General features: G+C 36.9%; 1 protein-coding gene across 1 annotated transcript in view; it reads right to left on the reverse strand.

The window, feature by feature from the left end:
- Positions 1-271: 271 nt before the first annotated feature.
- The window catches only part of LOC104082381 (transcription factor TFIIIB component B'' homolog), a gene marked incomplete at its 5' end in the record, with an annotated part of 20730 nt that continues 8333 nt past the window's right edge, over positions 272-12668 (reverse strand). The window contains 11 exon segments of the mRNA XM_009585494.1: positions 272-400; positions 754-956; positions 2307-2600; positions 3491-3533; positions 4438-4654; positions 6213-6399; positions 7946-8006; positions 9193-9370; positions 9951-10101; positions 10760-10917; positions 11909-12140. Coding sequence (XP_009583789.1) covers positions 272-400; positions 754-956; positions 2307-2600; positions 3491-3533; positions 4438-4654; positions 6213-6399; positions 7946-8006; positions 9193-9370; positions 9951-10101; positions 10760-10917; positions 11909-12140 — 1853 coding nt within the window.

The raw sequence follows: 12668 nt of genomic DNA on the forward strand, positions 1-12668 counted from the left end.
CCCATTATCAGTATCGAAACAAGTGAAACTATAAGCCAGCAGCTGCTGGTCTGGTCCAATGACATCAATGTAGTGGTTTAGATGTCAACATTTTAAAAGTATCCAGGTCACTTTAGAAGGAATCCATTTCATCTGTATGGAATTTATTAAAAACAGCTTGGCTGACAGTAAGTGTGGCATAGTGAACATCAGAATAAATCAGAACTTTTAAAAAATACTCTTTTCTTGTTGCATTTTACTCTCGGATCCCAGTTTTTATAAAGCCAATTTGCTATTCTGAATCATCCACTTCCATAAAGATGTCACTGAAAAAATACTCAGAGATTCTGGTTGGCTCTTCTTCCTTCTCTTGATCTTTAGCACGAAGGGGTGGCTTCTCAGATGGCTCATTACTTGGAACCTAATAGAAAAAGAAAAGGCTGCTCTTAAGTTTTAATCTGTTTGTGTGTGTGAGTATACATGTGTGTGTGTGTGTATATATATATGCACTTGAGCTTCCAATTTAGATAGGAATTTTAGACTAAAAATTCAGAGTTTACTGAAAATGGGAAACAAGTAGATACACGTGCAGAGAAAAAACAACTTAGTTTCCTTACAAGTTTCCTAGACATGCACAAGTCAGGATTTATTCACTGGAGCAGATCTCTCTCTCAAAACATGAACACTACATACCCACCTACCCATTCCTGAAACAACTAATTCACTGTTCTTCACATCTCAGAAATGCAAGGGCATTCAAAAGTAAACACATACCACAACTGCAGCAGCAGTAGCTACATTCTCGTACTCCGCAGATGATGATGTGCTTGTAGAAGGAAGGGAACAAGATTCCTTATCATCCCTAGTGGATGGAATGGGGTTTTTTAGACTTCGCTTTGGAGTTGCAATCCGAGGTTTTTGGATCTTCCCTTTATTCCCTTTGGTATCTTCTGCAGATTCAGAACTACTTTTTTTGCAAATTAAAGATAAAAATCCCAACGGTTTTCGTCCACCCCTGTTCAAAACAAATACAGTCAGGATGTCATAGGATTGCTCCATAAAAGGAAGATGTAAATAGTATTACAGAAGTCCAATCCATTACACAGCAAACAAACACATGCCTCCAAGATCTATGAAAATTCCAAGAAAAAAAACCAAAAAGTCATTCTGAGAAAGGCTTCTGTATTACTGAATATTCTGGCACAAGAGTTTTTCCAGAGACTCCTGACAATCGTCCAACCCTGAGAACAGAAACCTACTCTTTGCTACTAAACCAGAGCCTGTAACAAGCTACCAGATCTTCAGAAAGAAATTCTGAGAGGAATGGTGACATACTCCTAAAGAACGAACTGAAAAAAGTATCCTTCATGTAATCAATAATAAAAGAAACCTGATTCCCAAGGATGGGGCCACAGCAGACTGTCTTAAACACCAGAAAGAAGACTATCTGCTGCAGGTTTCAGCCTATTAACAGCATCGTACTTAGTACCAGTGAACTTTCAGTAGTCACAGTGATGAGGGAGGTACAGAGAGTATCAACTTTTCATGTTGTTCATGTTTACAACTTAGAAGGTAAACTTTAAGGCAGGGATTCTGATGTTAATGGATCATTACCCAATTGCTGTGGATGTCCCAGGCACAAATAACCAGTTTTGCTACTCACACAAGCATAATGAAAGAATAAATGACAGGATCAGAAGAGACCAGTGGAGCACCACAGTCAAAATCAGTGAACGCAAGAGCAATAAACAGCAGGAACTCAAACACTTAAACATTATAGAAACGTATTTTAAAAAATCCACAGTCAAATGGATAGATAAGAGGAATATCCTCTGAGCTGTCCAGACTGAAACTCCTTTGGGGAAATGACACATCTAGTCCTAAAAATCCAGTGTGCCGAGTACTATACCAGTAGCAAATCTTATTAGCAGAAGGACAAAAATCAAAACAAGTGGATGGGTGTATATATCACAACATTAGACTGAGCTAAGGAAAATAAAAATTATCCTATATCCATATCATAGCCAACGGGTGTCTGCCTGACAAGAGGCATCTGTCAGTGTCTAAATAGAAATACCATATGTCAGTAGTGTCCCTTGGTCAATCTGCTCATTTAATGAATAAAATAATTCAAATTTCAAAGCAGACAGTTTGATCCTTTCTAATTTGCTGAAGAGGATAGATACTGTAACTCTTAGCCATGTAGGTCACAAACAATCGTACTGCCCTTCTTGTGATACGAAGTGGAAAAAGCATATAAAAACCTCAATAAGGAAACAAGACCTTTTTTACAAAAAAGGCTTACAAAACATTATTGCATAAATACCTGAGTAATGGAGTTTTTGAAGATGATGCTAGGCTTCCAGTATGTTCTAACTGTGCAGATTCATGCACATCCCTCTGCTTTCCTTGTCCACTTATTTCTGCTTTTCTGTTAGAGGTTAATCTGGACATCACCTCCTCTTCCTGTTTGGGTGCTGAATTCTCAAGTGGTGCTTTCCCTAAGTTCTCCAAAGTCTCAAGCTGGCTTCTCTCAGCCAGTGGTGACATAGACTCAGACACCAACACAGAGGTAAATACTTTTTCCTTTGCTGAAGCCTCTGTTTTTTGAAAAGGATTCCCTGTAAAACAAGTTGAGAGTCATTCAAGGACTTCAGTTACTTAACTTCAGTGATAACACAACAGCCCAAAAGACTCGTGTGATATTAAGATGGCTTGCACCATTACAGGAGAAGGGCTGAATTTTTGTTCAGTTTTTTTGTCATTTTATTCTTTGAAGTCACAACTAAGAATTAAAAGTTCACAGTCTACTTTTAAAGTCTGCAAGATCTTACAGATGTTACGGGGGAAAGCTGGAAAAGCTGGTAAAAAAGTGTGGTTTTACAGCACACACACACCCCGCTCCTTCACAGCACACCATAGACTTTAGTCAAGTCATCTAGCTGTTTAAGCTTCCACAATTTCCCTTTAAAGTCTTTTTCAAGGCCAAAAAGTAGTTCTCCAAACCCTTCACAAGCTCAGATCACTGAAGATTGCATTATCAGCAATTCTGCTTTCCCTCCAGAGGCAGATTAAGCTTTCAAACAATTACATTGTGCGTATATTTTAAAAGACACATACAAAATAAAATAAAAATAAATTATTTTGGCATAGTATGGTTAAAATACCAGTTAATACCTTTGGTTATTAGCGCTCTCCACCAGGTGGAAATATTTGCTTAAGAGAAGATACCATGTTGAGTCCAAAAGCCTCCCAAATTTCACAAATTGCTACAGCAATGTTTTTAGAACCATTATTAAATTAACAACCAGTTATGTAATCCAATGCATCTAATTTATAGCAGAAAACACAGAATGGTGGTATTAGGGTATTACCAGAAAAATTTGTTTCTACTTTTAAGTTAGATAGCCTCCAACAGCACTATTTAGCAAAATGACAACCAGTATTAAACTGTGATGTATTATGTATTTACATTCATTATACTTTGTTTCACAAGTTTAAGTTTACCTACCAGAAGCTATCATTGGAGCATTTGTGGATTTAATTGAATAACCCTGTATTTAGAAAAGAAAAAAAGAAGTTATTTCTCTATTTCTCTCAATCTGGAAGAGACAATGAAAGTTGATAAAGTCATATCATGCATGTACAGTTCTAAGAACAGCAGTGATACAAAAGACTACACCTTCAGTACAGTATCATTCATCACTTAACTTATGTCCTGAGCAGGCTTTTCAAGGTGTTCTTATGACAAATGACTCAAGACAAGGATGTCAAGATGAAAGGTCAAAGAAGGAAGAGGATTATTATCCAGTCCTTCCTAGAAAAGCTCTCTGAATCATGTGGGGAATTATCACCCATCCCCTCACCCAGACACTACACAATCTTAGCCTACTCACAAAAATGAATGGTAGTCACTGCCACAAGCTTGGTCATATTCTAAAAGCACAGAGGGAAGCTGGAAACATGCTGGCCAGTTTTTATTTGCAGCTTGTTCTTTTAAACTAATCCCCGCGATGTCAAAAAATGGTAGGAACATATCTAACAACTTCTTCATGTAACAGACACCAGGAGGAATCATAACATAGTTCAGTGAACCTAGATACTCTGCCAGTCATCCAATATACTTCCAGAGTTTCCCCTCCTGCAATGTCATTGTCGGAAAGGCTGTGGTGAATGAACCAAATAAGACATTACCAGTCTGCCTACTAGGAAGTCTAATAAAAAGGCCCGAGAGCCTACAGATTCTCCAAAAAATTAATACTAAATCAACAGCCCAAAAACTGTTGTAGAGTTCAAAATAAAAAGCAACATATGGGTGTTGATTTTCCTTTTAAGTTGTACAGGCAGTACATTTTTAAGCAAGTGACACCGTTAACAATAAACATAATTAAAATGCTCTATTACGTGTTATGCGTCTACACTATGCATAAAGACTCACTTACCAAATTACCATCTCACCTTATAAGTGGTTTCCAAGTTACCTTCCACTACAACAGTAGACAGAGCTTTCTTGGCAGGAGGAATATCATTCTCTTCAAGCTCAGCAGCTGACCTTTTTTGAGATGTCTGCAAATTTGGAATGGGCTCTACTGATGCACTCTTTAGTTGTTTGGCTTCCATACTGCTGTTTAAAGGTCCAGCAAATTCATTAGCTGCAGTTGTCAAGGATCCAATGCTGTTTATATATAAAGTCATTATTGTGACTGTACAAGAAGCCAAAATTTACCTTGTATAACATTTCTGTATGGAAATTACAGATGGTTCTATGGTGATACTCTTTCTTGCTTAATGTCAATATTAACTTCAAATGTACTATTTACTACCAAGAAACATTTTGTTGCACTATCTTTAGTTAAAGAATCGAGTTTTTCTAGTCATAATTGAATCTAGTTACTTTAGAAGCTGTTTTATTTGAAATCCACTTCGTATTTTCATAAAATGTAAAAATATTTCAACTGATTAACTGCCCTAGAAAGTCCTAAAACATAGTATTATTTATATGCACAGCGGAATCTTCATCCCCATGGCCGCACACCCTTCCATCCCACGCCCCCTCTGCCCCGCATAATCTCAAAAGACAGCAAGACATCTAGGGAAGCAGCAGTGACTAGGGAAATAGGGTAAAGCAGTAAGGGACAGGGAGACAGAAGATGTATTTAATGCTGCCTGTCAGCAATTCTCTCTATCATCAGTAGTTCCACAGGAGTTAGAATTCTTACATTGTGTAGCCAAAATTCATTGTGTAGCCAAAATTCACTCAAAGACCTATCCTTTCAATAACCCTTTCAAACCCTTTTCAATCCCTTCCAAGACCCCCTTTCAATAAGGGAATGACATTAACATCTAATGTCACAGGGCAAGGTCCTCCACGATGATGTGGAATTGTATCACACCTCTAGTTACGGATGTGACAGGGCAAGGTCCTCCACGATTATGTGGAATTGTATCACACCTCTAGTTACGATCTGAGGACTTACATTAATATAGTAATAGGTTTTTTTTACAACTTTGCAACACTTCCTATTCTTCAGAATGTCTTTTTCCTTTGATGTTGGGTTTTTTCCTCCCAAACTGACCATGAGGTTTAGTTCAAGTGTAATGCTGAAATAACAATTTTGTTACATTGCATTGAGGAGTACTCCTTGTAAAAGAAACTCAAACCATTTGTATCGTATCAACAGCTATTACTCTGTTGAGTAATTCATTTGTTTGCTTTTTCAACTCTTCTGTCTTTTGAACATGGCACAAACTCAAGAGAATGATATCTGATTTCTGTCCACTGTTTATCGTGTTCTCCAGAAGACCATCTACACTAAAAAATTGGAAGAGCAATTAATAAACAGCTACTTTACAAAACTGTTAAAGTACTGTAAAAATGCAAACATGCTTAGATTTTTCATTTCAATTACTTTTAAATCTAAGTATCCATGGCAGAATAGACTCAGGCTGGACAAATGACTTCTAGTAAAAAAGACGACTTGCTCTAAAGCATAGATCAGAATTAAGGTTGACACCAAAATCCCAGCTAACTAAAACACTAACTTTAAACCACTGATGAGATCTTTCTCAAAGCTGATTAGAGCCCTTTTCACTTTCTTAATTCTCTGACCATCTGCGAAAATTATTTCCTCTTGCATTTCTTCTTTTGAGAAGTTCTAATCTGTAATGTACATTCAGGGAACAACCAAGGTTCACAAAAAGTGTTTCACTTTGTTCGAAAGAAAAGCATTTACCTCTCTACTTCAGTCGTGCCTGTTTCACCTGCATTTATTGGGCTGATAAGTATTGGGGCTGGTAGTAATGGTTCTGAAGTTTGTTCCAGCAAAGCAGATGCATCAAACTCTTTTGAATCAGCTGGGATTTCCACCAACGTTAAAATGAATGTCTGTTCCTCCTCTGGACATCTATGATCATCATTCACTACTATAATTTTTTCAGGGAAATAAAGAAATTACAAAAATCTGTTATTCAAGTTTGAAATTACACTGTTCTCTTCATGCCCTCCCTACCTTGAGTAATTAAATTTTAGGCACTCATTTCTCCATAGAAAAAGGCACTGGGGATATTCTGGAGACAATATGCTTCCTTTTTTCTTAGATGAGATACACATCGTCACCCCCTGGAGCCTATTCATTGCAGTGGAGTCCTGATTACCATTCAGAATGAAGAATACTAAAAATGCCTAGTAGGGATGGAGCTTTTTAAATGGGTGTTCTAGCATTAAAGAACAATTTGCAGTTTAATTAAACTTGTGTAATGGTGGTCAAACGGCCCTCTGTCTTTAATTGCAACTGTCAGTTAAGAGTTACTTCCTTTAAATGGCAGGAGTCTGGAGTTTTGACAGTAAACACAAGGATTTTTCCCCTCACTGCAGACTTGCAGAAGAGGACCTGAGAAGTATAGTCTTGAATTTAATAAATGAAAAATATAAATAATTTAGTCAACAGATGGACATTAACAGGTAACTGCCAACTGCCATCTGTTAGAATGAATTTAAGGAGAGAACACGTGCAAAGTTTTCAAAAGATGGAAAACAACAGTGCTGCTCCATTATTTAAGAGAGCTCTCATTCTTGATGTAAAGCTGCTGTTATTCCAACCTCCACTCACTTTGGTTCTTCATCTAATTATAGATGATTTAAGATGCTCCATGCCAAGATCCTTGCAATAACAGAGCGTAACAACAGATGTCTAAGAAGAAGTATTAGCCCTATCTTTTGCACATGCTCAGGAGTTACAACTTTGGACTGCAGTTTCCATGTAAAGTAAGTATTCTGGGCTTCTGACAGTGATTTTCCCATACCTTAGACAAGTATTGGTTCCAAACCAGCTCCATTTCAATTTGTTTTAGGGAAAAGCAGCCATCACCTTCATACCTTTCATCACATCTAATCAGTTAGGAGTTTACCTGCTGACTCAGTACAGCTGAAGAGGGAAGTCTGGTTGTTTTCTTCCTTTTTCTTCCCCTCTTCTCCTTTCTCCCCTGCTCTACGCTTGCACAGTCCGGCCCTCCGGCTCACACAGCTCTGACACTGGCATTCACTTGACAACTTCATGAGCCACTATAGCTCATTAAACCAGTGGAAAACTACACAGGTTCTCTCCCTCTGCCCTGTTCAATTTTTGATGGATAAGTGAGTCAGAGGCTCATAAAGTGCTCTAACAACTGCTGAAAAGCAGGAGCTCACAGTGGGGAGGAGAGCGCAAGAAGTTTCCCTTCCACTGATACTTAAACTTAATGAAGTGCCATTCAAAAAGTTCCCAGGTCTAGTTTGTGTTAATGAAATGTAATGATAAAAGGCTAGGGAGGGGAATGGCACTGTGCTGTGGGTCATTATTTTTGCTAATGAAATAGATTAATCAATAATGTCAATGAAAACATTTTACAATCTTTTTATTCATCTTTGCGTGACCGCAAGATACACAAGTGTGGGCTTTTGCTAACTTAGGATAATAGCACACTATACCTGAAGTCTCTTCTGTGTTGCTTATGCATTGTTGTTGAGAATCCTGAGCATAAGCTTCCTTCTAGAAATAACACATTTGAAATAAAGCAAGTTAATAAATCTGAGAAATAACTCTCAAAAACAGGAAAGAAACAAAGCATGTCAAATGCTGAAGAGCCAAAAAAATCAATGACATCATCATAATTGCATTTGGTCAGCTTTTACTTCTAGCTATTATAGGTTGAAGGATATTAGCCTGACAAGGACAAGAAACACTTGGGCAATATAAAATTTACATGCAGCTCATTGTCTGTATTGATGGTTTGTCAAAATAAATTTATACTTTCTACTGCACAACTCTGTCAGAGATGACTCACGTAATAAATTGCTCAGTGGCACTAAGAACACAAATTCCCCCAAACAATAGAAAACCACTGAGTGCCAAAGAAAAATACCAAGCTCTGCAATTCATATATCCCTTCCCTTTTATGGTATGTACCTTCACTAAAAACAGGAATGCTCCACTGCAAGTTGCCCCTTCTCACACACTCTGCCAGTCCTGTAAGAGCCAAATCATTCTTGTACCTTGTTCTAACATGAGATCAGCCTTGACACATCAATGGGTTGCACTAGGGAAATGAGCTACTACCCATCAACTGTTCCACTGTAACTGCATGTACATTGATTTCAGGCAACACCAGAAAACCTGAGGGTACTGAGGATGAACCTTTCTCTCATGAAGAAATAAGGTACTTCTTGTTTATATTAGAACAGGGATACACAAACCACTGCCAAGAAATGGACGTGAAAGACATACTGTTTGTCCATGATAATATACATGTAAACCTCTTCATTGGGATTTGAAATAAATGGGAAAGAAGTTTGTTTTAAACAAAGCAAATGAAGGTGACAATGAAAATGCTGCGTCCAGCAGTGCCACTTTAACTTAATTTTAATTTAAACAAATATATCAGTAAGAGGTCAGACTGAAGGAATGTATGAGTCCCAGGTAACTTCTTCCATCAAAACTCTTTAAAGAAATTGCTCAAAATTTTGCTAATATATTTGTCACTTATTGCTGAAATGCAATAAACTGAAGCTTGTCTGAAAGACTAAGTTTGGTTATGCCTTTGCAAAAAAGAGTTTCATTCACCAGCTGAAGTACCAGGTCTTTAAATTGGGTGAGTACATTTGCACTGAAAACCTCTTCCTTAACAGAATTTCAGGAACTGGGCACTTCTAGACTGTAATTAAATTAATTTGCTTACCTGAGTAAAGTTGATTGTGCATAAATTGTGCTCAGGAGGACAAGAATTTTGCTCAGGAAGTACATCCACAGAATTTTGATTTGGATAATCCTCTAGTCCAAGGTGAGATTTTTCAGGTTTTGGTGATGCAGTTACAGGTCTTAAATCTCCTGAATTTCCACAAGCATCTCTCATCTCTGTTCTGTAAAGTACATATCTGGTTAATATGAAACCAATTGAAGATACCCTGTGCATAGGGTAAATTCTGTATAATTATTTATTTAATATGAAGCTTATGTAATTACAAAGAAACAGGGCACCTGTTTAAAAAATACATCCTTCTACTAAACAAAATGCATAATCTTTGAACAAGTCTACATAAAGTATTTCAGAAAAAAGCCTCCCTAATACCACTAATTGAGACTTTACTCCTAAAAGCATGGCCGAGCAGGAAGCCTTACAAGCTCCTTAACATTTCCAAATTGATCAACTCCTTAACACTTCCTTTCAGACGCAGTTTCGTGGGAGAGAATTAAGCAGCAAGGTAATTTCTAAGTTCTGAAACACCAAATGTAAGTTAATGTTTTACCTTCAAAAGCTGTAGGACAACATGCAAGACAGAAAAACCTTAAAAATAAAAGTCTAAACTGTACATTTATGTCCATAAACACAGACAGTATCTGTAAGCACACTGTGGCCATCACAGATGCATTTTACATATGCACTTCAGCTGCATATTTTAACAGACTTTAGGAATAAAGTCAATACTAACTGATGATTCTTCCTACCTCTCAGTTTTGTCTACTTGCTTGATAAGTTCCACACTTGTAGTTGCAAAATCATGAAGAACTGAAGAATCACCTGCAGCTGGTCTGACTTGTTCTAGTTCCACCTTCTGCATTTCTGCAGTACCTCTCAGGGTTGTAGACTCTAAGATATATAAGAATAAAAATTAAAATAATTTTTTGTGTGTGTTCATGTGTGTATATATATATGCATATTATTTTACATATAAGCTTTTGTATATTAAAGTGTATATATATGTAGATATGTATATATAAACACACTACAAAATTATCAACAATTTTGCTGTATATGTACACATGTATGTGTATATATAAATGAGACATACACATATATCTCATTTTGCCTTTGGTATGTTGTGCATTTTGCCAGATATGAAGATAATTAAGAGTTTGAAGACCACCTTTTTTTGCAACTACTTTAAGAATACCAAAACATTTCTGTCTATCTCCCCTTCTGGTTTTAATAGAAGCGAAAGACAGTAATAAAGAAAAAAGTACACTGTATTGAACTATATTTCTGTAATCGGCAGTCCAGTAATTTAAGGGTTTTCCAGGTAATTTAAGACCTGCACAGAAAAACTGCTATTCAGATTTCATTTAATTTTATACTGAAAGGTACACTTATGTATAAAACCACACCATAAATGGATGCCCTACGTTACATCTGTGAACATGAAGAGAAAGTGAAGGCTACTTTCAGCTTAGTTTCATTTCATAAAGCGATGTGAATCCACCAGAAGAAACGATTTTCAGAACCCTAGGATGATAAAAAACAGGCTTACCACTTTGAACTTGCTTTAGTTGTTCCACAAGTGCATTTGTATTGAGTGACTTCTGAATTATGTTTTCACTGGACCTCAATACTCCAAAGTCTGGCTCAGGCTTCAGGAGTTTGCCTCTTGTCCGTCTCATACTATTCACTGTAGGCAAAGAGCTATCACTGCCAATAAAAAGGAAAAATGCCATCAATGCAGTTCTTGATTTTTTTCAGTTAGTTGTGAGATGAAATTAGTATTTCCAGCAATGATCATTATGCAGAGAAGATATAAAAGAGATGGAGCAGATGAGATGAAGAGCTGAAATACAGGCTGCAGCTGGTGGAGGAGATAGAAGACTATCTGGCAGAACAAAAAATAACTATCATCTGGGAATTGGAACAGGCAGATATACTGCAAACTAGGACATTCCCTACCTACAGAAAAAAAAAGAATAATTGAAATATTTAAAAAACATGAGAAGATCAGAAATCTAACACTGATCACATGGTAGTAAGTTCTGGTTAATCATATAATAAAAGAACCACTGGACTTAAAGTAAAGTATCTTTGACTATAATTTTTCAGAGGAGTATAATCTGATAGTTTGTCAAGCAATCGACAAGTTAAATAGTCTTTCAAATAATACAACATGATCACCAGCAGATTTTTTTCTAAAAAATGTTCCATCCAGCTGTTTCAACAGTCACAAATAGTTGAACAAAATCAAAAAAGTATAAAGCATTAAAAGCCATAATCATAGAAGATCAACCAATTCCTTAACATCCCTTTACTCTAAATCTTTGATCTACATCCCACAGCAGCAGTGACACTTAAGCAATTTGTCTTGGCCTGATCAGCTGTAAAGTACACTTGGTAATTAACAGTGATCCGTACCAACTAAGTTCGAATATTTTTTCTCCCCCACCAGAGTAAACTTAACTTCAGGAGTGAAGAACAAGTTCTAAATCCCCAAAATTATATAACAATGTCTCATAAAAGTCGTAAGAAAGAGACAAGAGGGGTTTGCCAGACTAGGTACCAAATTACATAAACTGAGAAACTTTTGCTAAAGCAAGACTGCTTGCAATTCAATAAAAATGCCAGAAAGAACCTAGCAAAAGTAAGCAGTGTCAGAGGATATCTCTCCCTAAAGAAAATGAAGTGGTAATTTAACCTGGTATCTGTAGCATTTTTCTCAAAATATTCTTCAACACCTATTCCTGTGCCAATGCTTTGATCCTCTACACCAATGTTGCTTCCATCATCAGAAGGGACCAATTCCTTGGTAGAAGCGTCTGAAGAAAGTAAATACTGACTAGGAGTTCTATTTTGTTTGGAGTAGGCATGGGTTACAAGGCTATTGGCCATGTCCAACTCATCTTGAGCAGGTAACATGTGTGTCCATTCTGGTTAAAACAATAAACAGAATAGAAAAGCATAATTTAAAAGACTCAGGTTTGGCATGTACAGAAAGCTATTTTACAGATGTTCAACTTCAAACCTCATTTAACAAAGTCTGCATTCTCCAAAGATGCAAACTCAAATCCCAGGTAAATGCAGTCCTAAGATCACACTTTTGGTAGTAAGAATGCAGAAACTAACATTCAACCAATGAAAGCAGATAATAAATTCTAAATAGAAGTCTATCAAAAAGTAGACTAAAACCAGGTAATTTCAGGTTGCAGCTAGTTAGGCAGAAAAAGCTATGCTTCAGGTTAAAGGCCTGAAAAGACCACTGATAGTTATGGTCATTTAAGCCTGATTCCTTTCTTTTGTCCAATTTATCTGACCAGACTAATTCAAACATGTCCTTCCTAAAACAGGTCTCAGAAACACCTTTCTAGCACAGTGATGCAGTTGACAGTATCCAGTAAGGTGCCTTACTTTTTCCAGTCAAACTGCATTGCCTAGTCTCACTATGCATTACAATTCAG

This window comes from Fulmarus glacialis, unplaced genomic scaffold (assembly GCF_000690835.1).
Source record: "Fulmarus glacialis isolate BGI_N327 unplaced genomic scaffold, ASM69083v1 scaffold13879, whole genome shotgun sequence".
In the NCBI taxonomy this organism is placed as follows: Eukaryota; Metazoa; Chordata; class Aves; order Procellariiformes; family Procellariidae; genus Fulmarus; species Fulmarus glacialis.